The 27,807-nt window shown below is 39.4% G+C and overlaps 1 protein-coding gene across 1 annotated transcript in view; it reads left to right on the top strand.

The window, feature by feature from the left end:
- LOC149274136 (arf-GAP with coiled-coil, ANK repeat and PH domain-containing protein 3-like) overlaps nt 1–27,807 on the top strand; it is a 74,490-nt gene that overhangs the window by 44,946 nt on the left and 1,737 nt on the right. Inside the window, exons 6-25 of the mRNA XM_089505778.1 lie at nt 4,023–4,206; nt 4,454–4,498; nt 5,037–5,132; nt 5,536–5,610; nt 6,466–6,477; nt 14,505–14,617; nt 14,942–14,993; nt 15,538–15,638; nt 16,944–17,055; nt 17,132–17,340; nt 17,622–17,691; nt 17,806–17,900; nt 18,262–18,470; nt 18,792–18,890; nt 20,191–20,292; nt 21,235–21,327; nt 21,879–22,099; nt 22,234–22,343; nt 22,733–22,843; nt 23,277–23,338. Coding sequence (XP_089361904.1) covers nt 4,023–4,206; nt 4,454–4,498; nt 5,037–5,132; nt 5,536–5,610; nt 6,466–6,477; nt 14,505–14,617; nt 14,942–14,993; nt 15,538–15,638; nt 16,944–17,055; nt 17,132–17,340; nt 17,622–17,691; nt 17,806–17,900; nt 18,262–18,470; nt 18,792–18,890; nt 20,191–20,292; nt 21,235–21,327; nt 21,879–22,099; nt 22,234–22,343; nt 22,733–22,843; nt 23,277–23,338 — 2,171 coding nt within the window. The remainder of the gene's footprint in view (nt 1–4,022; nt 4,207–4,453; nt 4,499–5,036; nt 5,133–5,535; nt 5,611–6,465; nt 6,478–14,504; nt 14,618–14,941; nt 14,994–15,537; nt 15,639–16,943; nt 17,056–17,131; nt 17,341–17,621; nt 17,692–17,805; nt 17,901–18,261; nt 18,471–18,791; nt 18,891–20,190; nt 20,293–21,234; nt 21,328–21,878; nt 22,100–22,233; nt 22,344–22,732; nt 22,844–23,276; nt 23,339–27,807) is intronic.

Raw genomic sequence — 27,807 nt, forward strand, 5'->3', positions numbered from 1 at the left:
TGGCTGGATTAATCTAAGATCATGTTCATCGCGCCTAAAATGTTAATAATGTAGCCTCGTCGGGGCACTTTACATCTCTCTCGACGGATGCCCTGCTTTGTGGGCATCTAGAACCGAGGCCGGCTATTACCTCTTGCTAGACCTTACGCAAATGCGGCAGATTCTATGCTGTCTCCAATAAAACACTACACCCTTAAATATAGAATGAAATCGGATTCATGTGTAGGTATAGACACATATGCTTATTTTAATGTCGTCAGTTCTTCTGTTCTTCTACCAGGGGCGTAACTAGACGCCTCAGGGCCCGGGTGCGAGAATCTTTTAAGGGCCCCCCCACCCCCTCACCCCCCCCAAAAAAACCCATGATTTTTACCCAACAATTTTTTTTTCAACAAATTACATATCGAATAATATCTGTAAATTTTTTCAACTTACTTTATCTTCAACAATGCAGCATTCAGGACAGGTAAAAGGTGACACGTAACAGCCATTGATGGTGTGGTTCTGCAAATATAAAGGACAACCATTAATCAACCTGTTTTATACATTTAGTGAAGTTATTGTCAATGATGTATATTTCTATAAGAAAACCAAGAGAAATTCATGGCAATTATGGCAATGTTAGACAGGAACCAAAAGTGTTAAAAGGCCAAAATAAATAGCAGGGAATAGACAGAATATTAACTCCTCACCATCCATGTATGCTAGATAAAGATGACCTCAGAGCTCAGCAGATGTATGAGATAGAATCTTTTGTGATGGGATTGGGAGTACATCAATACACTAAAAAAGTCATGTTACATCCGAAGCCACAATTTAGTGCCACTAATAATTTTTAATAAAATATGCAGATTGAAATAGAGTAAATAACATAAAACCTTTACCTTTCTTCTCACTGATTTCAGGGCCTAGAATGTTTTGTCCACTGAAGTGACTACAAATTCAGAAATGGCGTTTTATCTCTGGATAAATAAAAATTACACAGTTCTATTTATTCCTACAGAAAGTAAAAAAAATGCCTAACATTAGGGTGCAGTCTTCCCTCCTTCTGACCCTGACCATGGTACTCTCCCCCGTAATCATCCCCAGAGTCCCCTTGTCCCTCATTAACTAAACCATACCTCTCTTGCTTACTCCCTGTAGTTCATGTATAGATCAAATAAACAACACATGTAAACAGTACGTTCATGTATAGATCAACTGAATAAGACATAAAAACCCTGTATTTACAGGTATACATAAATAATGCTTAAGAAATATAGATCACTCTATCACGTGATATGTGTTCAAATTAAAAAGTGAAAATTAAAAGTAAAAATAATAATAAACAAGACTCCTCAAGCAATGCACTGCAGCAACCCGACAAAACACTCCTCAGGATGTTCAAGACCAGACGTAATCAAAGAAAAAGGGTCGCATGTACATAGGGCGAAATCAAAGAAAAAGGGGCGCATGTACAAAGGACATAATCAAAGAAAAAGGGTCGCATGTACATAGGGCGAAATCAAAGAAAAAGGGGCGCATGTACAAAGGACATAATCAAAGAAAAAGGGTCGCATGTACATAGGGCGAAATCAAAGAAAAAGGGGCGCATGTACATAGGGCAAAATCAAAGAAAAAGGGGCGCATGTACAAAGGACATAATCAAAGAAAAAGGGGCGCATGTACATAGGGCCCCTTTTGTACATGCGCCCCTTTTTCTTTGAATACATAAATAATGTATGGAAACATAGCATAGCAGATATAGATCAACAGAATAACACACACACCCAGCATTGCAGATATAGATCAAATAGAATTCACATAAAAACTCTGCATTAAAGGTATATTTAAAACCCCCTAAATTATAGGCATTGATCACAGGTTGCACACCCCAAAACCAGCCCTGGCCTCCACACTGCCCACATAGAACCTGACCAGCACCCAGATAACACACGTAGGGTTTTCCATCTTTGTCCCCAAACAGCCCATCCTGTGCCTGGCTGGATGGGGACAAAGGTGACACTGGGGAGCTGAACTTGTGTGTCTAATCTATATATAAGTGTTTATATATGTATATCTATATAAAAATAAATCTAGAAATCTCCATTTTTTTAAGAAAAAAAAACTTTATGCGTTTTGTCCCCCTCCACAGACACACACATATATTTATTTTTGTGTTTATAATTGAAATAATAATGAAATAATAATTAAATGCCATATACAATATTTTTTTTTTAAATACATTATTGTACCGACCTCCCTATTCCTTCCACTTTGGGGCCCTGATGAAGTGCTGATGGAGTGATAGCTCCAGCTCCATCAGTCTGTGTGATGGGGCGGAGCTTTCAGCCCTCATGCAGCTCTTGTGGCACGATCCAGTGCTCCTGCAGTCTGTATGAGGGGGCGGAGCTTTCACCCCTCATGCTCTATGTGATCCGGTGATCCTACACTCTGAGCGTGAGGGGGCGGAGCTTTCGCCCCTCACGCTGCATCAATGATTAGGCGGCCGTCGCCAGCTCCGTGGCGCGGCTTGCCTTATTTAAAAAAAAAAACAAAAAAACATAAAAAGGTATCGGGCGGCCCCTTGGCTTGGGCCCCCCTGCCGCCGGGGCCCGATTTCGTGCGGCCCCTTTGCTTGGGCCCCTCTGCCGCCGGGGCCCGATTTCGTGCGGCCCCTTGGCTTGGGCCCCTCTGCCGCCGGGGCCCGATTTCGTGCGGCCCCTTGGCTTGGGCCCCCCTGCCGCCGGGGCCCCGGTCGCAGTCGCGACCCCTGCGACCCCGGTAGGTACGCCACTGTCTTCTACCAATAATGTTTATGACGTCCACTGTTCTTTAAATGTCCTTTAAGTCGTAGCAGACGCTTGGCGGCGTTATGCTGTTACATAAATGTCATGGAAAATTCATAACGTTGGCCATAAAAGCATAACCCTGCGAAAAGGTTATTGATATTTTACACATGAATCCACTTGAAGGTTTGTCGATGGATCAAAAGAACGTGGTCTTTGGCAGCAGATGACAGCCACTTGGCCGACGTTCTTTCTAAAATTCCAGGACTTCGTTCTGATTGTGTTTTGAGTTGTTCTGGTACAACAATTACATTTTAAAATCTAATACCCTGTTGGGTCCAACTCTTTTATATTAATTTTAATAAAGTCAAATCTCATTTAACCATTTGAGTACAAGAGGACCATGCAGCAGAGCGGGAAGCACGGCACCATTAGCTCTGTAAAGATTCATATCCCATATTTATTTACTGATAGGAGAGTCTTACTGCTGGTCGTCAAGTGGCCAAATTAATATTAGAATTGACTGGCTTGAACTTCAACTCGTGTTGAGACGTATCTAGTACAGAGGTATAAAACAGTCCTGGTCTTGAGAGCTTACGATCTATGGGATGATGAGGGGGAATGAAAGGCGAGGAGCTGGTTTGGCAAGGATGATTTAATTGTAACGAAGGTCAAGGGGAGAAGTCCTGGGAAAGATGGGGAGAATGGAGTTGCTGTTAGGAGGACAGATTATATACTTCTCTTAATGTTTAGAATATGTAGAGGAGAGAGTGACAGAATGAGGTAGGGAATTCCAGAAAATGGGTACAGCGCAGGTAAAATCTGAATATGTGAGTGGGAAGAGATAATGGTCAACGAGAGACAGCAAGTCTTGGGCAGAGCACAGGGGTTGGTTAGAAGAGTGGTTAGAGATAAGTGTATAGATATAGTATGGTTGACATGTCAAGAATGATAAGGAAAGATGATTAGCCTGGCAGAAGTGTTCAGAATGGATTGGAATGATGAAAGGTAGCAGCGGTGGAGGCCGGTTAGTATGGGTTTGCACTAATCCATGTGAGAAAATGAAGAATTTGAGAGATGTTTCTTAGGTGAAGGCTGTAGGATTTGGTCAGTGATTGGTTATGATGGGTGAACAAGAGAGCGGAGATATAGGCAACAGACCGGTTTATTGTAAGGTCCTCTTTGTGCTTCTTGCTTGCTACATGTGAACGTGTGATCTGGATTTATGGAATGGCTTTGTTGTGAAATTTTCAGTGACGTGAGAAAGTTCAAGGAATCCAAGAAGCAGTTTGACAAAGTGAGAGAAGACCTGGACATCGCACTAGTGAAAAATGCCCAGGCTCCCCGCCACAAACCACATGAAGTAGAAGAAGCAACGGGTACTCTGACCATTACAAGGAAGTGCTTCCGGCACCTGGCTCTGGACTACGTATTGCAGGTAAGAAGAACCAGGCGAGGACCATCACCTACTTGGCCATTGGCTTTAGTTTAGTGAATACACCTGTATTCTAGGCCATCATAACATTGTTTAATATAACTACATTGGGCGTGTAAATGTGTGTTTAGACACTCTGGCTACATATAAGTTCAAAGCTGTTCTCCTGCCAGTGAGAGAAAACATATATTTGGTACGCATGATTCTGTGAAATGGCTTTGAATTGGGGGTTCATTTCTTTTTATTCCAGATCAACGTATTGCAAGCCAAAAAGAAGTTTGAAATTCTGGATGCAGTGAGTATTTCAACACAACTTTTCTTAACACAACATGTTTGTACAACTCGCTTAACGGGTCCTCCAATAAAAGTCCTCCAATGTGCCAATTATATCTGATTGATTAAAAAATCCACTGGAACATATGAGGACTGCATCCAATTTCGTATCCAGGACACACTTAATTTTCACTTATTGCTGACCAGTGCATGTAAAGTGCTGCCCCCTTCAGAGTATGTGATGTATAACAGGGTAATTGATTCCCCTCTGTTATCTATACATCCTATATACTGTAGCAAGGTATGAGAATTATGTGTGTCCTGGGATAAAGGACCGATGCGGTTGAATTTTAGATCCCTGATATACAAATGTACTCTGATCCATTTATCTGTAATCTAAAATCTGGACCTTTGAAAGTATTTCTGGGAAAACCAATCAACAATCAGGATCTTACTAAACGGCCAATCAGAGCTGCTAGCCAAGATGCAAGACTGGTGAACGTATTGATTCCAACATTTTTTAACCCTATTTATTCATATACTGACTCTGTCCCTAACAGATGCTGTCATTCATGCATGCCCAGTATACCTTCTTCCAGCAAGGATATAGCCTTTTAAATGAGCTGAATCCCTATATGAAGAAACTAGCCTCAGAGGTATGTCTGTAGTGTATGTCAACCATGGTATATGTTCCAAAATCTAACTCTCGTGTTTTGATTGGTGCGCGAAGAGTAAATAGTTTTAAGTTAAATACCTAAGAAACCATTTCAAAAAATAAAATATAAGCTAAAAAAGTTTTGATTAGTTTAGTTAGAAGCTGTACCCCATTGATAACATAAACCACGATAGGTACTCTATGCTATATTTAAACATCATTTATATTGGGGGTGGGTGATTTACTTGGAGCCTTGGATGTCATAAAGCTTGTTTGGCCAACTATCTCTGTTAAAGGCCTCGGGGGGCAGCTGCCATGGTCCCCTTAGATAAGCCTGGGCACGGGGCAGTTGCTTTAACGGTGACTCTGCAACTCAACAGCTTTTTCTGTGTCCTTCTTTTCAGTTGGACCAACTGGTGATCGACTCGGCTGTAGAAAAACGAGAGATGGAGCACAAACATGCAACTATCCAGCAAAGGGTAAGGACCACATGATTTATTCTTTGCAGATCATTGTCTCCTTTCCAAGAGTTTTCTATTTGTGTGTCTATACCAGCCCCACACATTGTAGCCAACATCTTGTGAAACCTCTTGTATAAGCAAAGCTACAAAGTCAGATCTAACTGTGGTTTGCAACACAGGAGAAGACAACCTGGGTACACGAGTATTTGAGACCCAAGTAAAATATAGATATTTATTATGTATTTATCTATATATGTATTTAGTATGTTTAGAAAATAAAAAATAAAAACCAAAAATATAGATATTATTAAAAAATATTTATATTTTTATTATATAAAACCAAAACCAAACTAATGTACATTTTAATTTCTAGTGCTAAATTAGCTTTATTATATGGCATTCACATGCACAAAATTATTTTTTTTACAATACCGTCCCTATAAAAGTCAACCCTACCTCTGAATCTCCAGGCAGTGATGCCTTCATTTTAGTTCATATAATAAAGATTAAATCCTTTGTGTTTCTTATATTTGTTTAGATTAAGACTTTCTGTGGCTCTATTCTTTCCGTAATTGTCGATTTATGGTTCTCTCTCCTATCAGTAACCGTTTTCGTCAAATTTTATTTCTTATACAATGCTCCTTTTGATCTTTTAGTAGTTCAAATGTTAATTGTTCATTATTCAGGACAATTGTATGTAATACGTTTCTTTTTGCACCAGCCTTGTACTAATATTTATGGCGCATACGTTAATTGTTACCAACAGATACCATTAGGAAAGTTGTATACTTGCTAAGATAATAATGTTTTTTTTGTTTTATTTCTTTTCTTTTCTTTTTTTCTCGTCTCCTTGCCTTTTAAATGAACGTTCAGACTCTTCTTCAGGTGAGTGTGTAGCTATTATTATCTATCCATCATAACATTAACCTTCTGTCCATAATGTGAGACCTATACACACAGTAAACAGCCTATACACTATATACAGTTTGTGTATTATATACAGTATGTATGTGTATTTGTTTTTTTAATTATTTTATTATATATATTTATATACCGTATTGGCTCGAATATAGGCCGCACTCCCCCCCCACTTTAAGTCTTTAAAGTGGGGGTGCGGCCTATATTCTGCAAAGAAAAGCAACTTTTGTCCATTAAAATAACATGAAATGGATCAGAAATCCAGAGCAGGCGGTATTAATGCTGTAAATGATTATTGTAGCTGGAAACGGCTGATTTTTAATAGAATATCTTCATCTGTGTACAGAGGCCCTTTATCACTCCCATCACTCCTGTGTTCCAATGACCCTTTATCACTCCCATCACTCCTGTGTTCCAATGGCCCATTACCACTCCCATCACTCCTGTGTTCCAATGACCCTTTATCACTCCCATCACTCCTGTGTTCCAATGGCCCTTTATCACTCCCATCACTCTTGTGTTCCAATGGCCCTTTATCACTCCCATCACTCCTGTGTTCCAATGGTCCTTTATCACTCCCATCCCTCTTGTGTTCCAATAACACGTTGTATTCGCTAATCCGTTTATGTTTAAAAGGTACATTTTTTAAAAGATATAGAAAAAATAGATAAATATAGAAGAAAATATAGAAAACTCTTGCAATTATGATACTGCTAGAAGTTGCCTTATATGATATATATATATAATTGGATCTGTATTTATACAAAAGTTTTATGTGAAGCACATTCTATTCTCTACAGAGACCATCATGTCTTTAGACCAAATCCTTGACCGCAATTTATGATGCTCCCCCATTGTGGCCATGGACAAAAACAATGGGCCACCACCAAATGGGCAATTGTGGACTAGACCGAAAACAAGGTCCACTGCTTTTTAACCACTAAATCTTTTATCAAATTTGGTGTATCAGCAACACAGCAGGATACTTAAACTGTGTAGCCGGAAATCTCTTTTTTTTCCCCATTAATTATGCAAATATACAAATGATTTATGCAGCTTCCTGACCTGGGACATAAAAGATTATTGAGCTTGCTGGGTAAATGCAGCGAGTGTCGGGATCAGACAGTATCGCAGTCATACTGGAGAGTGTGGAATGGTGTGCAGACACTATGTACATTGTGTCGGGTAATACGGTTGTGTTCTAGTCACTATTCACTGGTTATGGAAATGCAGAATGGAAGCTATTGAGGCCCCGCAAATTCATCTCATGAGAAAGATACATCTCGGAACTTCTCACAACGGCTAGCGTTAAAAATAAGTCAAATAGGAATCAATCTGATGTCTGCCCAGATGTTGAGGCACTATAACACCCATAATGCTCAGCTACCCCAACGCTGGTTGGCTGATAATTGGCAGAAACGATGGAAATCCCATCATCATCATAGTCTCCTTTTTAAAAATGGGTACATTTGAGGTCCAAACGTGTTCAGATGTAGTACCAAATGGTACTAATCATATACCGGTTTGTACATTCTTATTCTAATGTCCTATGCTAAAGAAGGGGTTAAATCATCTGTCCTCAGCTATTGCTTGTGTATTAGCACATCTCTTGGAGATGTTTTCCAACCAGTTGACGATGGATATGACATTTGGTTAGTAAAGGGGAGACTAGCCACTTGTCTCCATTATCTCTGCGTTATGTTCAAGGACCACTAAGGCGACAGCCTAGAACACCCCCCCTGTCTCTCAGTCAATACAAGGTCAGAGGTCACCTCCGACGGGTCATTAATAAACAAAGCCTAGGAGGATCAATACAGGAATTTTCCATTTGGCTCTTTTTTGTTAAGTTATTTATATATAGGGTGCAGACAACTGTTGGGCTGTGAGGGGGGCTCTCATGAATGCAGGGGACCAATAGCTGCGCTACCAGCATCACATAATACTATCCTAGATTTTTTGGGGTTTCTATAACCAGGTTCTCAATTCAAATCGTTCTCCTATTTCCTAAGCTTCCGCAACTCCCCTTCCCCAAAGGATGTGGAAATCCTTTCTTTCGATCTTTGAGTTGTATTTCGTAAGGTCTGTCGAGGGTCGGGTTGAGGTATTCAATAATAGGACCTCTCCCAACTTTAACTGCAGGGGCAACTTAGCCCTTCTTACAGAAGAAGCCCAGTGGGATCGGCCACCCATAGCCATGGTGTAACTGGCACACATCATTAGTAAAATGGTAAAGTGGTGGTACTCTTCTACTGCTTAATACTTTTGGCAGAAGGGATACAGGTTTCCCATCTGTAGGAGCCAATTTCCCTGTTGGGGTATTTAGCTACAAAGCCCCCACCACCCAACCTCTCTCCATCCACCTAATTTTATTAACAGACCTAAGGGAGCAGTATGGTCATCAGGACAATACCTCCAGGTAGATGCTGATAGATCACCAGGTCATTCGTTAGTTTCCGAGCCTGGAAGTGACACGAGTGATTCATTAAGCAGGAAGATATATGTTACAGTATTGACAGAAGGGGTGCAGAGGGAGATTTAAAGGAAGAATCAGGTAATTAAGGCTCACATTTACAACCGTGAAAGTGCTGTTTCTTCTTAAGCATTTTGCACAGAACGTTGTTTTAAAAAAAATATATAATAGATCTCTTTAAAACAGCTCTGTTACCTTTTCTTATACAGAGCCGCATAATACACTATAATGTGTTTTATTTATTTATTTAATTTTTTATTATTTTTTTAAGAGATTAGATTTGTTCACCCGGCCTGCCCTAGAAAACATTGATAGTTGGTCCTTTAGCATGATTTATAAATGTGCAGGTTGGAACCAGCAGAGCTGTATCATACGGTCGATGACAGATCGTTAACAAGTCATTCCCCAAGGACGAGCTATAAGGCAATAAGAGTCGGAGGACAACCAGAAAGAGACGGAACATCACCAGTTCTGCATCGCAATCTAACGTGCCTTCCCACTTGCTTTGGAATATATTCGCCTGCTAGAGAAAAGTTTAAAATAAAGGCGTGGAGGTGAGACAGATGGGGCTGCGTTATTAACGCTCTCGCCGTGTCCCATTTCATCCGATCAGTATTTGCTTGAGAGGACGGGGCTCCTTTGTGATCTGACTTGATGAATCAAGGAGGAGGGGGGGGGGTTTAAGTAAATTGTATGGATGAGAGGACATGACTAGCCTCACCTTTCTGGCCTCTGGAGTAAAAGACAATGATAATTGTTCCCTGCCATTATTTGTCTCCTGTCTTCCATGGCTATCCAGAAAGTGACAGCTGTATGCTAATGGCCCTCCTTCCCTCCCTCTGGAGTAGGAAGGCTGGTGGGCTTCAAAGCAATGACACACTCCATCCCACTAGAGCTTGAGTAAGTAGGAAAAGGGGGCAACAGGCTTTTCAGATGAAGCAAAGTGAGGTTTATGAAGGCGGAAAGACACATAGATAGCCTGCAGGATTTAGGCTACCAAGCAAGGAGAAATGGCATATATTCCAGGATTGATCTAATTAAAACACACAAGGATGAAGATATTTGGCCACCTGGAATACTTGCTGGTAAGTAAATTAAATAGCAAGTTGTACCAGATAAAATCTGCCTACTTTATGTGCGTAGGATAATTATTATTTTATGGACGCAATTTTGGGACTAATACTCCGATAGTGTAACATCGTGGATATCGTTTTATTTCTGTTATTCTCTCTGCGCCACACTGTATATTTGATGATTAATTCTTGCTTCTGTCTGTAATTAAAGCAACGTAATGTTACAGTAATTTCCGTGATTTATTCAAAAATAGTTTTTCTTTTATATGCTCAGACTAGAAATTTGTCCACCTTCCATGGTGTATCTTAACCGTTTCTGTGCCAGTAAACTTTTTTTAGGTGGCATTAGGGTCCTTGGTTGTTCTTGATTTTTTCAGTATGATTAATCTGATTTGGCAGTCGCTGATATAGTAAAAATTGGCGTGTGTTTTGCCACCTCTACTGAGATGCCATGCAATTGGTTAACTATTTTTTTACACTTTTATTTAGCACATGAATACCTGCTTCATATCCAGCCTCTTATGAAGCAATAGTTACTTGTTGAATGCTAACATGTTTCTATCCGCAACTTAGAATAAATTAGCGCACTTCCCATGAGTGCATTTAGAAGGAATCTGTTACCATATTGTGTGGCCTCCCTGGGCATTGAACAGGTTGGCATGGCAACCATTGTGATGTCACGGATGGAAGGCTGAGACTACAATTTTAAAAGGTTAACCCCTACAGTGCTGCTCCAAATGTATGGTCTTAACTGGATGTGGTATTTTGTGGTATATATTTAGACAACATACTCTGTACATTAAATTAACTATTATAGTTAATATTAATAAAGAGGAGAAAATAAAGTATTACTTCTGTGAATTTTCTTCTGGAGGGTGGTAGAAAAACAATTCAGCTTTAAGTGAATTTAACTCCTCAAATACTATATAGTTCTATAGAAGCAATATGACAGTTTAGTGACATGTTAAACATGCCCCAGCTATACAATTATTATTATTGTTATTATTATTATTACTGTTATTGTTTTATTATCATCATCATTATTATTACTACTATTATTATCTTTTATTTATATAGCGATAACAATTTATGCAGCTATTAGGAAATATTTCAAGGCCATCGGGGAAACAAACATTCTTTTAGCATGCTATTGTCTTAAAACTTTTATTCTGTAGATCAAAAGTATGAAAGTACGAAAAAAATTTGGAAGTGGACAATAGGACAATGGTCAATATGTAGGAGGATCCTTTTTGTTTTCATTGATAAGTATGCGCTCGTATTTCCTCCACCCATAATTAAGTTACATTAAGTTCATTAAAGTAAAAACAAACAGGATAAGCATAAATAATTGATAGAAAGTGTTATTACATTGAATTTCATTAGTTTGACACACAACGGGAGTGACCTGATTAAATTTGAATGGGATTTAAAATATAGTGCAAGGAATAATTATACTGCTTTACAATACTTTGCTTTTAACGTAGACCTCCATAGTACAATTGGGTCTGTTAGAATCATTAGAACAAACAAGTTTACACTGATTTATTAATAATAACCAACCATAAAATGGCTAGTAACATTGTTATATCAGGGATTAAGAGGTATATATATATATATATATATATATATATATATATATATATATATACTCAATGGATTACATTGATTGATTCTTGTAATTATTTGTAAAATACACCGTATGACCAAAAGTATGTGGACGGCTGATCGGCACGCCTATACAAACTTGTTGGGCATGCCGTTTCAAAACCATGGGCATTAATATGGAGTTGCCTCCCACCTTTGTGGATATAACGGCTCTTCTGGGAAGGCTTTAGGAGTGTCTGTGGGAATTTGTGCCCATTCATCCAGTAGAGCATTTGTGAGATCAGGCACTGATTTTGGACGAGAAGGTCCGGCTCGCAGTCAGCATTCCGATTCACCCCCAAAGGTGTCTGATGCAGACCACAGTAGTTCCTTCACACCAAGCTTGTCAAACCATGTCTTTATAGACCTTGCTTTGTGCTCTGGGGCACAGTCATGCTGGAAAAGGAAAGAGCCTTCCCCAAAATGATGCCAAAAAGTTGGAAGCATACAGTTGTCTAAAGTGTCTTGGTATGCTGTTGTATTAACAATACCCTTCACTGACTAAGGGGACTAAGGGGCCAAATGCCTGAAAAACAGCCCCAGAATCCACTATGCATTCTAGTAGGTAGCAATTTCCTTTGTAGGTCCGTAATGGTTAATAGTAAGAGAAAACAGAAAAATTCAACAAATAACCAGATAGATTTTTGGCCACTTTCATTTATTCTGAAATGATTTTGGGTTGGGAAGCAGATAATGGTCGGGGAACAGAGGGGAATCAAAGGGGAGAGTCCAATCAACTAGGAGATTCAGCGTCTCCCACGTCTTCTGGGACAGCGTCGAAGTATTAATAATTATTAATGAAATGTATACACAAAATCAAGAATCAATCGCACAATACTTTATTATCAGTACTATATTAAATCTACGATTAAATGGAAAGAATTGCACTAATCTTGGCACTTTTATTCATATGGTTAGATTCGGAATACTGTTAACTTATTTTGTTACTGGAGTCCAATACTGGAGGTAATAGAGACCATCCTTCCCCATCCTCTGCTATTTTACCCCTGTTTGGCTGTAAGTTCATAGGATCCATAGGTTTAATATATTGATCTTATCGCCACGTTCTACTAGCAAGAGATGCACGAGGCATTTGTGGGTCCCTTTTATTTCTTGTATTAAGTGGTTATGACAATGAATTAATGAAGTTGATGATTAAATAAAGATTGCACGTGGAAAAGTGGTTATTATTAACATCCCACAAGGGTCCCATTTGATTTACTATTCTATCCAATCCACTGTGTATAGTATAGGAATGAACGAGGAGCCACAGGGTCCCATCTCACATTAATTATACCCTTTCCCAGTATCTAATGTAATAGGAAAATGAGTTTGTCTGAATTGTACTGGTAGCAGGGGATGGAAGATTGTTTCGTTTACTTAATTATTTTTATATATATTTATTCTGTAACTAATTAATCGATATTAGTTATTGTAATTACAGGGCAGTTTTTTTGAGCTACTTGTGAAAGCTCACATTTTAGTTAACCATAAAAACAACACAATATGTCGCTTTAATTAATTTTAGTTACACTAGAAGCCGTAATGGGACCGTTACCTTTAAGGTGCTGTTATTGTTTATACATGTTTCGGAAGTTAAGTAAATAAGTATAAACCGTGTTTGATTGTTTAGCTCAACAAAAACTGCGGTTTTGGGACAAGGTCTGATCTCACAATCACTCTAATTATCGCATAATTAACTCATTAATCTAAATCCAATTATTGCACAGGCACGCTGTTTAGGTATATTTTGTGGGCAATTACCCTAATTTTCACTCTCATTAAGACAACAGGCTTAAATATGTTTATCTTGGAAGTTCTTTCATCTATTCAGCTTATAATAGTGGCACTTGCTCCATTCTCTCTTAGTTGCAGGTAATTGTATTCTTATTTTGTCTTAAATGAAAGACTATTATTTCAGTATAATTAACTTTTAATACAAAGCAGATGTGTTAACAAAAGTTTCTGGATACTTCTGCTTTTGTCGGTTTTGATAATTGATATGGAGGAACTTGTGCAAAATTCTCTGTATCATATGTTACGTGAGATTCATTCAATGCCATTTGACTTATTTATGTATGTATTATGCAAGTACATTTTGGCTTTTATTGCAGGAGAAGCTCATTGTTGGGTCTTCACATTGCATTGTGAAGCTTTTCAACAAGCCCCATATTTCATGCAAACAGGCAACTTAGCAAATATAGTTGTGTTACCCAGTGAACTGATTCATCCTCTGTATTGATTTGATGATAGTTGAGCTTTCCAAATGGTCATTTTCTCACTGTGAGAGTTGAAATCTCTGAATATCAGTGTCTCCAGTGAGTTAATCTTGAAGTGGATGATAGTTACTGTTCCATGAGCCATTGTTATTGGATTCATTCAGCTACTACGTAGTTACATAGAGGCTTTATACAAGCGCCCAAGTTCCTAGTACCGGTATGTTGCTAATATAAATCATAACTGTCTAAACTGGGTTTTGATGTGGTAAGTTTTCTTCTATCTTGGTCTCTGTTGAATGTAATGAGGACTCAAAGTTTAGTAGCTGGAACTCAAGTTATATTGCACCTAAGCCAGGTTCTAAAACACAAGTCCAACATATGGAACCCTTCTCAGCAACAGCAGCTAAGAACAGCTTGGCCCATCTAGCATCTCAAACCCAAGATCTGTTGCATGTTAGACCTGGGAATCTGCAACCCAAGTCATGTTTTGTGGTTTCTGGCTGCCTTATGAAAGTCTTGCATGGTTCCGCTTGTCTATTTATCCTTTTGGAAGATAATTTTTCATTATCTTTTCTGTTTTTGTTCCAGGACTTCTCCTATGATGACACAAAGGCAGAATTTAATGTCGATGCCCCTAATGGGGTTGTTATGGAAGGATATCTCTTCAAAAGGGCCAGCAACGCATTCAAAACATGGAATCGGTTAGTAGATCCAAGCGCAAGTGAGGCAGATGGGGGGGGGGGGGATTCAGATATAATAGGGTTAATATGTCCTCCAATAGCACATACGTCTATGGGACCAAAGGAGTTCATTATGGCCATTTACTGATTCCATATCTGAAACATTGCATCTCGGTACAGCAGATGAGACCGCAAAGAAGGAGAAGCCCATAGTAATACAACTTCCATACAGGCGTCATAAAAAATATGCCTTTTCATTCTGAAGAGCTATATTACAGCAAGAGGAGGGGGGGGGGTTCCCATGCACGGCTATAGAAATTAAACTCCATTTTTTTTAATTTACAGGAGGTGGTTCTCTATCCAGAACAGCCAGCTCGTTTACCAGAAAAAATTAAAAGTAAGTATATTTGAATATATATATATATATATATTTTTTTTTTATACAATTTCATTTTTATCTGTGACCGTTAAAACAACATAAATTGCTACAGAAGAAAGTTGAGTTTTTGATATGATTCTACTGTGCGTTAAGATGAGCAAAAAGTAATTGTAGATTCTTCTGTGGTCACAAAAGCCATCTGGATAATTTGAGTGAAGGACTTAATAGTCTCTTATATATATTCTTGTCTACATTGCAGCCATATTTGTTCATAGGGAACTATTTCTAAGCTTACACAGTCATTGTTTTGAGCATTTCTCCTGGACTTGGAGAGGTAGACTCTATACTAAAAATGGCCCTGCTTGAACATGCATCCCTTTCTTGGACAGGGATATAAGTCAGTGTTCCTGGCGCACATTTACGGAATTCCCATCTTTTTTTTACACAGTAGCAACATTTATACAATCGTTTTTCAATCAGTTTCATGGTAATTGTGACGCGGTATCTCTGTTTTATGAGTTTGAGCTGCTGATGACAGTCCGTCTCCCTGTGTTTGTTACAGGACGTTCTGACTGTGGTCGTCGAGGATCTGAGACTGTGTACCGTGAAGCCCTGTGAAGATATAGAAAGGAGATTTTGCTTTGAGGTTGTCTCGCCCTCCAAGTAAGTTGGATTCACTATAGCATGCCTTCCAGCTTAAATTATACGAGGGACGTTTATTTCCAAGAAGGAGAAATGTTAGAACAAGAGGTCAATATCTAAAACCAGAGAGTCAGAGGCTTAGGAGGTTTTACTTCACTGAGTGAGCAGTAGATAAGTTTAACAGCCTCCCAGCAGAAAAATATGGTTCCTGAATCTAAGACAAGACCAAGAACTTATAAACGTTTGAGTCTTTACATCAGGAGGAACGGGCAGAGTAGACAGGTCAGAGGGGTCTGATCTGCCCTCTAATTCTGCATTTTGGTGCCCCCATTCCAGTTTAGTCTCTACTGTTTAGTTCCCTCTCGTGATAGGCTTGGTTGCTGGTGGCGCATAGATCATTTCTGTGTTTGGACCGTATAGGACTCCCCAGAGCTGAAAGCAATCTGCATAGGCCATGATTCACCTAATGCATCCCTCTGTCCAGACACAGATGTTATTTTAGCGAGTGGGCAGCTTCCGTGCCCATCAAGACATCAATTATAAATGCTTCTGGATGCGTCTGCCTCCTGTACCCATGATTCTAAACTTTTACTGCCTAATCGCCGTTTGGCCTTGGCTATTGCATTAAAGCCATCTGGAGTGAGCAGCACTGCTGAGACGTGATGGTATTAAAGTGAAGCTCCCACAATGCATTGCACATTTATGGTTAGTCCTTCTCCGAGTGCTCAGCTTGCGAATTAGAAGCACTACAGCGCCACCTAGAAACCTTTTTGGGTATTGCACCTTATCACAGTTTATATTAGCCAGCTACCTTTTAATATAATATTATATTTATTGTTTTATATAGCGCCATCCTATTTCGCAGCGCTGTATTTAAGGTACATTCCCTGCTGGTGGTACAGCTATAGATCATTATTTGGTGTGATTTGAAATGACGGGAATATAAATTTACTCAATGGTAATTTTTTAAATCTAAGCTACAGAGCAGTGGATACTTTATTATAGATATTCTACTTGGCTACCGGTTAGATAATAGTTCAGTTGAGGTTATAGATGATATTGCTTTTAGTATGAGACTCTGCAGTTTTAAGCAAGATTTTTTATATTAAATAAGTATGCAGTGTTTCTAAACATAGTACTGCAGGTAAAGGACTAAAAACTAAAATTGATTTTTTTTTGCAGCACTTCTTCTATATCAATAGAATTCATAAATAAATTGTGAAATAGAGACATATTTATTTGCTGTTATCCAAGACCAATGAGGATAGATGGGATGGCTAGGACGATTTGTTAGCCTACTTATGACTTTCTTCGTCGATATTCCAGGAGCTGCATGCTTCAGGCCGACTCAGAGAAACTTCGACAAGCCTGGATCCAAGCCGTGCAAGCCAGCATCGCCTCTGCCTACAGGGAGACGCCAGATAACCATTACATAGAGGTGGGACTCCTACCTTGGGGTTTATGCACCATAAGCTAATTCAGTTGTTAAAATTTTGTTTTTTTCCCCCCATTAGAGGCTTGACAGAACAGCTTCTCCCTCCACGAGCAGCATAGACTCAGCCAGCGATTCGCGGGAACGCAGCGTGAAAGGGGAGACTATCTTGCAACGGGTGCAGAGCATTGCCGGCAATGACCAGTGCTGTGACTGCGGGCAAACCGATCCTCGATGGGCCAGCATCAATTTAGGAATCACCCTTTGCATTGAATGTTCAGGAATTCACAGGTAAGCAGCTCCAGGAAAAGAGTGTTTTATTCTATATATTAAAGAACATTAAATGTACTTGTTTGCCGCCAATAATGAAGTGGATTCTATATTATATCACGTGTACATAAATATATGAATATATATAATAATTAGTCATTTTTAATATGGTTTAAGCATATAACACGTGGATAGACAATATCATTGTTTTCTGCATTAATGATGTTGTTGCTGTTAGATTCGGTGTATCGCAATTATCAATGGGTTGACCAATTTCTGCCGTTGATTCTCATCCTTTTTAGGAGTCTGGGTGTTCACTGCTCGAAAGTCCGCTCCCTCACTTTGGATTCCTGGGAGCCAGAATTGTTGAAGGTGAGTAAGGTTCTAATTTCTTTTGGACCAAAAAGCTAATGTCTGTCAGTCAGGGGTTTGTCAGTTTACCTGATTGGGATTTTTTTTTCTCTTTTTCGCCGTGTCTCAATCCAGCTGATGTGTGAGCTGGGAAACAGTACCATCAACCAGATCTACGAGGCAGAATGCCAGCACTTAGGCTTAAAGAAGCCGACGTCGGGGTGCTCTCGGTATGTATTTCATAGTTTGCACATGGTCTTTGGTAGAACAATCTCAAACATGGTGTGCTTGATGTTTTATGTTTACGTGTAGAGTTAGTTTGTGTTATTTATGCATCAGTAGTCCAGACTGTTCTCAAAATTGAAACACAGTTCTTCAAGGTCTAGAGCGGACTAGAGCTTGTCTGCTCTAGAACTTGAAGAGCTTCTAGAGCTTGAATACAAGAATAATTGTAACAAAGCTGTTCAAGAGAGACTTCAGCTTTGTTTTGTTTTTCATCATTTCCAGTTAGATGTGTGGCAATAAATAATATATAAGATAAGTGGATTAATATAATGATGTGCTGCTAAAACACCATTAATGGCCTTTAAGACAGGAAAAGGAGGTGTGGATAAAAGCAAAATATGTGGAGAAGAAGTTCTTGAAGCGGCTGGGGAGCGTTGAGGTTGAAAATATCAGGAAACCTCAGAGGTGGAGTGTGAAAAAATGTCAGCGGAACAACAGCACCACCAAAGTGCCCTCTGCCCGCCGGAAATACCGACACGAAGGAGGGAACGCATCTCCGGCCATGCTGTCCTCAGGTATGCTTTGTTCTTGATTTTCCTCCTAAGCATTGGTTTATCCACATTCCTGGGATAAAATAATTGCCTGCCGAGGAAGGGTTAGGGCTGCAAGTGAGTCTTGTTGGCCATCTAAGCCCCGGTCAGGATTACGTAAGTGTCTTGTAGACGTAGCTGTGTACAGTCGCGTTACACTTCACATAGAATGTGCTGTCCGCCATCAAGAACCAACAAACTGCATGGTATTGGGTCGACTATGTCTCTTTTCCAACCGCTCCTCGCAAAAAAGAAAACGCAGAAACATTTGTGAATTACGTTAACCTTCATATTTTTGTTTCCTAGCTGCCACGCTTGAACGCAAATTTCGTCGGGATTCCTTGTTTTGTCCAGACGAATTAGACTCCCTATTCTCCTACTTCGATACAGGAGCTGGGCCACGCAGTAAGTATACATCACGAGTCATTGTCCTTAACCTTCACCGCGTTTTTCCTCTTACGCCAACATTTATCCGGCGAGCGAGAAAATCTCCTTGACACGGGATTTAAAGAGATGCTCTCAATAAAGAGATTTTGCTGCCACTTAATAATCTAGCCTCGATGTATTTTGGATTAAAGTTTTACGTGGGAGAGCTTAAATCTTCATTGCTATGGTAGCCAGCTTAGCATTGCTCCAATGCCGTTATCAATCACACAAAGATTTAGGAGTATAAATGTTATTTGTCCTAGTTCTGCTCTATTTAGTGATCAGTCTACTAGGACAAGAACAAGTCTTTATCGCCTCACTGGAAATAACATCTTTATTAAGAGGACTGTACTCGGGTGGATGGTGTAACAGGTAGCCCTTTAGGGGTCGATGAACAACAACTCCCAAGTCAACTGAGAACATTTGGAGTTGTGGTTGAACGGCTTGATCACTAGTGTTGAGTGAGGTTCCAGTTTGCGGTATTAGCTCTGAAGACATGTTTAGGGTTAACCGAGATGTTTCAACGGGTATGGAAAAGCTTTAGCCAATCGGAAGAAAAGCCGCCGCATTTTATAAATAAAAAATAAATAAAGCAGCATTCATCATTCCTAGTGCCATAAGCCCTTCTAGATATAATTCTTAAATTGTGTGAAAGTTTACACCATTCATATACCTTCAGAGAAGAGTTAATAGTCATGTGACATAATGGCAGGCACTGATTGTTGTCTCATTGTCTCATTGTTGTCATAGACGCTAAAAAGACATGGTCCTTAGAGGTCTCTGTGTTGTTTTTATGGGGTTAAACCCACAGTGGAAATAACAAAATGAAAGATCTGCAAGGGTTAATTGGCTTAACATGCTAGAGATCACGATTCATGTCTTATTTAAGTGGGACGGCACCTATAGCTCAACTTAAAGAACCGACTTAAAAACCGAAGTACCCTAATAATGTAAGTGATACTCCATGTACGCGCACCCCATGACTATTTTAAATAGTCATCCCAATTCTGAGCCCATAAATCTAGGGTCTTTGCTTTCTTCATTTTAGTCTGTTTTGGTGTCCGGGACAAACTACATGGTGTTTCTGTGGTTACCGTATTACCATAGCAACTGTTTTCATAGAGATTATGCAGATCTAAAATACACCGTCCAAAACATTGGATATTTTGCATGGATAGTAGTACCATTTCGTCACTATTGACCTACTGAAAGAAATCAAAAGTAGATTTTTTTGTAATTTTATATAATTTCTGTGACAATGCCCTCACCTTCCTCTTAGGTGGCAACCAGGTTCATGCGCAGCATCCCCTGCCAGCTGCTCCATGGACTGGCAGTGGCGCTGAGCCCGGTGGGAGCGCTATGACGTTCCTTCCGGATGGAGGTAAGGTCAGCGGCAGTAGAATACAAATATGCACCTATATGTATGCATGATAAGGGGGTCCTCTTGTATGGGGCGATTGCTATCAAGTCAGCCAACGAGTCAGCCATTTTGAATCTTATTGAGGAAGGTTATATGCCTTCAGATCAGCTATGACTTTTTAACATTAAAATCCTTGTATATTGGGAAAATTTTGGACCACATGGTTCCATGGTTGACCTTACAAAGTATTATTCTTAATGAACCCCAAACTTTGCATGCTGTTATAACTCAAATTGGCTAGACCGTATCCTAGACTCATGGAGTCCATTCGGTGACATCGGTCAGTTTGACTGTCACCTGTGCCAATGAAACCATAATAATAAAATAAACTGCTGGATAACTAAATCATGAATAAACCGTAAAAAAAGTAAACAGTTTAGAATGTTTCTCCACTTTGCCACTCAATCCAAGACAAGGAGCACTTTTACGGTGGGTCATAGATGTGCATGATATAATCCTCAGCAGCGGGCACCTGCTTCTGTCACGTCCTCTTCTGACATCCATAATCAGGAGGACCTGCTTGTTCTAAATCGTAGCGCATTCTACACACGGAGCAATGTTTGGCCAGTATCCCTAGCAATGTAGCGATTTACTGCTCTTTCAATTTAATTTATAGTTAAATGTACAAAATTGTTTGAACAATGTTTCATTCTCACACTTCATGGTATATATTGTCTATTAGTATTGCACACTGATCTCGAACATTTAAGCAATCCATGCATATGTAAGTGGCGCTTGTGAGTATCTGTTAACGTTTTTGTAAATGTGGCATTATATATAATGTGTATATCCAGTTTAAACAAGTAATTGGCCATGTTACGCTTGTAAATGTGTGAATGCTAGTCTTCCTTTAGCTACCCGCATATTAACATGACGGTGCTTTGTGTCTTGTTGGCCCGGCAGGTCTGAGCAGTGACAGCGGACTGGGGGGCAGCACAGACGGAAGCAGTGACATCCTAGTCTTTGGCTCCGTAGTGGACAGCGTCACGGAGGAAGGTGAGTCCCTTTTTGTTTTTCTTTGTAATTCCATTTCACTTTCTCTTTTCCCGGTGTTCCTGCTGATTTCCGACTATATAGCACTTAATCAATATGATCTTTTGATGGAGCCAATGCAAAATCCTGTGTTTCTAGATTTCCTCTCGGCCTAGATTAGGTTGCCCACGAAATTGAACAATTAAGGTGTTTGTAAGAAACAATTGAGTTTGGGATGTTAACTGAACATAGTCTAGCAAGAGTCCGCCTAATCCACTTCAATACTAGTCTCCCTGACCTTGAACCCTGGAGTGTAGATCATGGAAAAGTTTCCAACTCGGGTCCAACATTGTTCTCTCACATTGAAACACATTGGCCATCCAAGAGCTGTTAGGCTTACTGAAAGCAAACAGGTTGGAAAGTAACTCTTCTGTAAGGAGAAAAATACGTTCAAGGATTTATATCCCAACTGGAGATGTTCACCATGCAAAGGATTATTGACTACAGAAGATAACAATGTATCACTTACTCGTAACTCAAGCCCCACTCTAACTTTTTCCCCCCTGTTAATCCAGAATGTGAGATTTCTGAAGATTCCAGCGGGGAGGCAGAGACGGAACAAGAACCCTCTGATCCAGAAGATCTTCGAGAGCTGCACCCGGGCTTGTTGTTGTATAAAGCATCGCGTGCAAGAAACGTGCCCATTATGGCAGAAGCCTTTGCTAACGGCGCAAATGTCAACTGGGTAAATGATGAGGACGAAAGCAAAACACCGCTCATCCAGGCTGTAATAGGGGTAAATATCAAATCCCTTGTTCTAGGCATATGCAGGAGTATTCTAGCTTAAATAATAAATGTATTATAATAAATATTACACTTAATACTTTTGGAATACAGGCACTTTTATAAAATATTATTTTCTTCTTTTAGGGATCACTTATAGCCTGTGAGTTCTTGCTGCAGAACGGAGCAGACGTCAACCAAATTGACATGAGAGGGCGAGCGCCAATTCATCACGCCACATATCTGGGACACACTGGGTAAGTCCAGTGTCGATCACAACATATATTCAGCGTGGGGTAGAAAGATGCGGGCGCATGCCGGGGGGATGCTGACCTCCCAATTTGAGGCTATGTTTGTTATCCGTCTGCAGTGTAGGTCAGTAACTTAGTAACGCTTAGTAACTGGAGGGTCTCTTTAAAGCAAGGAAAAAATTGACAATGCGAATGTAATCATCATCACTATATGTGAGCCAATCATTAATGATCCTATTAGGGTCTAGTCAATGCCTATAAGTTAACTGTAATCTTTTTGGAGCATGTTGCTTATAAGCTGTTGATCAGCTATGCTCAGGAGCATGCATGATAACTGACCCTGGGTTATAAACGGGAATGTGTCTGCTCTTAATGACAATGCTGTCCTGTTCCAGCCAGGTCTGTCTGTTCCTGAAACGAGGGGCAAATCAGCATGCTGTGGATGAAGATGGACAAGACCCTCTCAGTATCTCGGTGCAGGCTGCTAATGCGGACATTGTTACTTTGTGAGTTTTTCCTTTCTTCCTGCCTCACTGCCTTCACATTTTCTGCAAATTCTTCCTTTGCAGTAGTCACATCTTCCATGGGAAATCACTAATATATATATACCCTTTTCAGCAAAATACCATGGGCTTTCATTTATAGTTTTTCATAAAGACCAGGCTTTTCGAGAACATTCTACTTTTGTCAACACAACAGGATAATTAATACTTTATAGGTCAACAATATATTTTTAGGGCACATCCGCCCTCTTAATTATGTGCCACAAACTAATAACACACTCAATACCTATTTGTATAACAACAATAATAGAAATAGATTAAGGTTTATTTTATGTCCCTTTTCAGTGTTTCTTCTGTATTTTTGCCTAGGGACATAAATCTGACCTTGCCTTGGCATGAGAGTAAGACATTAACACTATGTTGGCTTCCCCCCCAGGTTACGACTGGCTCGGATGAACGAGGAGATGAGGGAAGCAGAAGGTCCTTTCGGGCAACCAGGTCAATATCCAAGCAACAGTCCCACTGAGCAGCAGTACAGAAAGTGCATCCAGGAATTCATCTGTTTACATATAGATGAGTGTTAGAGTCAGACAGACGCCCTCCTCTGGCTTGTGCTTGAAGGAGCACAGCTTGTCTTTCCTTAGAACGTTTACAGTGCTAGCTGCTCTTCTTTTGGAAACCTGCATGGGGTTTGTCTTCTGGCACCAGGGGAGGGAATCATTACAGGTGGACCAGGGGCACAACTAAACCAAATCTTTGGAAGGGTCTGGACCTGCATTTTCTTTTCTCCTCATCACTGCCCCAAGAGAGTGAAAAATGTGATGATACATATTTTGTGTACCTTTCAGCACTTTTATGAACTGTGATTTGTTATACTGTTTATGTTACCAAGATGAGAATGGGCACTAAGGTGACGGAAGCACGTGGATTATCCAGGCCTGTTCTGCCTCTTTAATGCTCACATGCCTCCCAGCTGAACCCCGTGGAAGGTACTTAGATGTTCAGGGAGGTCTGAGAACCTCAAGGAACTGGTGCTTAATTTATTGGAAAATGTTGTGTCTTGATACATTAAGGTCCACCCGAGAGCAGGAATTTAAGAACCAGTAGATAATGCAGAACTGAGCAATGGGGAGTGAAGGGTTCTAGAACGCTGCGCAGTATCACTAGATACCCTATTTCAAAGCACTTTTCTATCTTGAGGTTGTCTATTTCCTGGTGCTTTTACTGCTAGGTTTTTCGTGTGATACACAAACAAGATCCTATAGCTTCCCCAACCCAACTCCAGCTATAAATATGTTTTGCATCAACCTCTTCACTGCCCAATAGATGACAGAAGACCGATAAAGCGTATAACCTTTGTCACCTGCAGCTTGACACACGATCACAGAGTACCAGCTCCTTCCCCTATTTAAATCACAATAGAAGGTCATTAGAACCTCCTTGTTCAACCTTCACCCATGTTTTCCAGCTTCTCTTCATGTTCTGTTCTATTGTATCCTTAATTTATCCTTGGTCTGGGTATTTCCCAGGCAGTACGAGCTGTGGTACTTCAGTAGAGGACCAGATCAAATCCCCTGTGCTGTATGCGCAGAGTGGACAAAGTGCACTATTTAAATGTGGGGAACGCCACTATCCCTAAACTCTTATCTGTGGCAGAACAGAGGCAGTGTTGGAGGTCTTTGCCCTTGCCTGGACTCAATGACAGATAACCCTACTCGGGCAAAATAGGCTAGACCCAGTCTAAATAAAATGTATCCAACTTAACGGCTTAAGAGTTTAAAACTAGAGGCTTCCCCATCGTATCTATCACCTCCAGTGCTATGCAATTCCATTGTACTAAGAGGTCAGGAAGGTCAGGGACACAGAGAGGACTGTTATGTTATTTGGGTTTTTTTCTTCACAGAGACCTGATCTTGTCGCCATTTTTCCCCACTTTCGTATGTTTGGACTAAAAATGATGTTTACTTTTCCATGGTGTTTTTGTCCATCAGATCTCTGTTCTGCTTTATTCCACCCATCCACCGAAGTAAGAAAATAAGTGTTGTATAAACTAGGGAAAAAAAACTGTACCAATTTTCTAGCCTCATAACCTCTCCAGGGCATATGACTTGGAGAATAATATGCACCTTAAGTCCTCCATACCTTCACACTGACGGCTTTGGTGGGACGGGCATTGAAACATCTTCTCAAGAAAAAAAAAAGCACAGTAAAGGAAATCCATTCTTTAAAATAAAAAACCACAATTGCTCTACACACTTTATTGCTACACTATAGAACATGCAATAAAAGCCTAATCATATAATCACCAAATAATTAAGCACGTGGGAATGGCAGCCATATTTGTATTAATCTCCAAAAGCCTATAAAATGCATACTATGGATTTCCATTATCACTAGAATAAAAATATAACAACCACCAACATTGTAAAAAGCATTAAAATATAAGTTGATCAGTGAGATGGACAATTACTTTATATAATGAATAATTCACTACTTGGGAACCATCGATGACCATTCGTGCTCCTTATTCATGGCAGGAAAATCAGGATGCTAAAACTAGATGCACTGCCAGACCGAAGCATGCTAACTTCAGACCAGCAGGACTCCCGCAGAACGGGAGGAAAAATAAGGTGCTAACTTGATAGGAGGTCCATAAGACCACCGGGTGATCTCAGTCCTCAGATGAATGTCTTGGTTGTAGGTCAGAAGTATTCGGTAAAACTCAATCAAACATCAATACTCAATGCCAGATTATGCCCCTTCCGTGCCAAAATGGAATTAGAACTGCGGAAGGGGTTAAGTTTTTTTTTTTTTTTTTTTCTGGTCAAGGCTGTACATTTTATGTAAAGAAAAAAAATACTTGTGCACTTTCCTCCTTCCAGTATTGGAGATACACACATATATGTATATTGTTTTGTTGTGTATATGTAATTTTATAAGTGAATTTATTTTTTACAGGCTTTTTTTCTTTTTTTTTTTTTTTCTTGAGCAGTGATGGTGTTATGTGATATATATTTTTTTTATTTTGATAGTTAATTTATTAAGGTTAATGCCAATCAGAGCAGTACGATGCAGGCTGATATAATAGTTTTAAAAGCTGGTTTAACCTCTGAGGAGTCGTACACAAGAAACTTCAGTTTGGAGCCGTACTTTCCTTTCTAGAAATGCTAGCCTAAAGGTTTTTCTCGGCCCTTTATGTCTATACGGGAAATGCTATACATTAGCTAAAGGATTTTTTAAATTTCATTCACGATCGGCAGAATTCTGCATACACATATAAATGTATTATTGTTTAGGAAATGTGATGTTTCCTTTTGATACAGATTATTATTATTTTAAAAAAAGGATTTTATTCTTTAAGTGAATACTTAGAAGTTCTTATGCGACTGTCTTTCTTAATTTCTACTTACTTTATAGAGATGGGTGTTCATACCTATTTATACATAAATCTTTGACTTCTAGTTGTTTTCTGATATTTTCTGTATCTGCTCTAAATATATATATATATTACTATTTTCATGCCTGCCAAATCCCCATCCATTGTGATCTGGTTATAAGTTTGATTTAATTATTTCTGATGTTTTAGCCATATTATAAAACTTGTGAATGTTTACAAGAAATGTAAAGAAAACCAAGCCTTTGATAGTTAAATGGGATGTATTTTGTATCTTTCTTATATATATATTGGCATGATATTTTGTTTAGTTAGCTTTTTTTGACAAGTTCTTGCTGTTAAAGTTTAACATCTACATCCACATAAGTGCTTCCGCTCCCTGAATTCTGGAACTGTGGAGACCTAAATGCCCGTGATGGACTTACCTTAAAAAATAAATAAATTTAAACTATGATCAATAATGTCATCTGTATGGGGCATTTATATGACATTTCCTGACGCAGAAATCATTAATGGTTGGATATACAGTAGAAGCAACAAAGATTGTATAACAGCTAATCTACAGCAGCAAGAACAATCAGATGAAGTAAGCATACCCAAAAACTGTATATTTAGACATGGAAAAGATATCCCATTACCACTTTTATATGAAACAATCTCTTTAAAATATTAAAACATTTACTGCTAGAGCACTTATAGATACAACCCCATTTTATTTTACCCACCTATTATAGTACAAAGCTCCTAACAGATTTACAAACTATCTCCAAAAATAATCGCACACTGTACATCCATTTAAATCCCATTGTTACCCAATTTGACGCTCACTGGTTTGTGTTCTGCACGAGGGCATGTGTTTTCTTTTATCGTTTGTGCCATGGACAAACAACATAAGCAATGGCGTGAAGTGGCTGCATTGTGGTTGATTGCTTTGTTGCTGGAGAAGGATCGCTCTCATTGACCTGATTTGAACTTTTTGTTTATTTTTTGTTTTCAAATTTGGCTATTTAAAGAATAGTTAATGCATTGAGGGAAAAACAATCGCATGGAATAGATAGGTAATGGGACCAGAGAAAGCAGATAAAGATGGAAGTCATTATAATTGATTGTTACTCATTGGTTAATTCCACATTCCAATTAATGTCATTCTAATTCTTATTACAAACATAGAACACTGAAAACATTAGCTCCAAATTGAGTTTTATGTAAGATACGTGCATTGTGAAGTTTTCCTTCTTTGGGTTAAAAATGCTAGAAACAGATGAGAAATGTTGTTGTTCCTTTTTTTCCCATGTAAGCCTAATGAGGATGTGCTTTCTGGACTCAACAGGGGTTGCTTATCTCTGTTCCTAAATGCTATTCTCCGATCGCATTGGCTCCGCTCTTGGGGACTGGATAAATAATTACTAACCGCATCTTGTAAATCTGGTTGCATGATCTCCTAACAAGCATGCAGCTTATCTGGAACTGTACAAGATCACCCAACTGGTTTTTGTTTTTGTTGTTGTTGGAAACTTCTCATCTGGTCCAAAGTTGTAAAGGCTCCTTTTTGGGACTCCTCTTTTGTGTGAGT

The sequence above is a fragment of the Sceloporus occidentalis genome, unplaced genomic scaffold, assembly GCF_023333645.1.
Source record: "Sceloporus occidentalis isolate IW3139 unplaced genomic scaffold, rSceOcc1.0.p SCAF_346, whole genome shotgun sequence".
Lineage (NCBI taxonomy): Eukaryota > Metazoa > Chordata > Lepidosauria > Squamata > Phrynosomatidae > Sceloporus > Sceloporus occidentalis.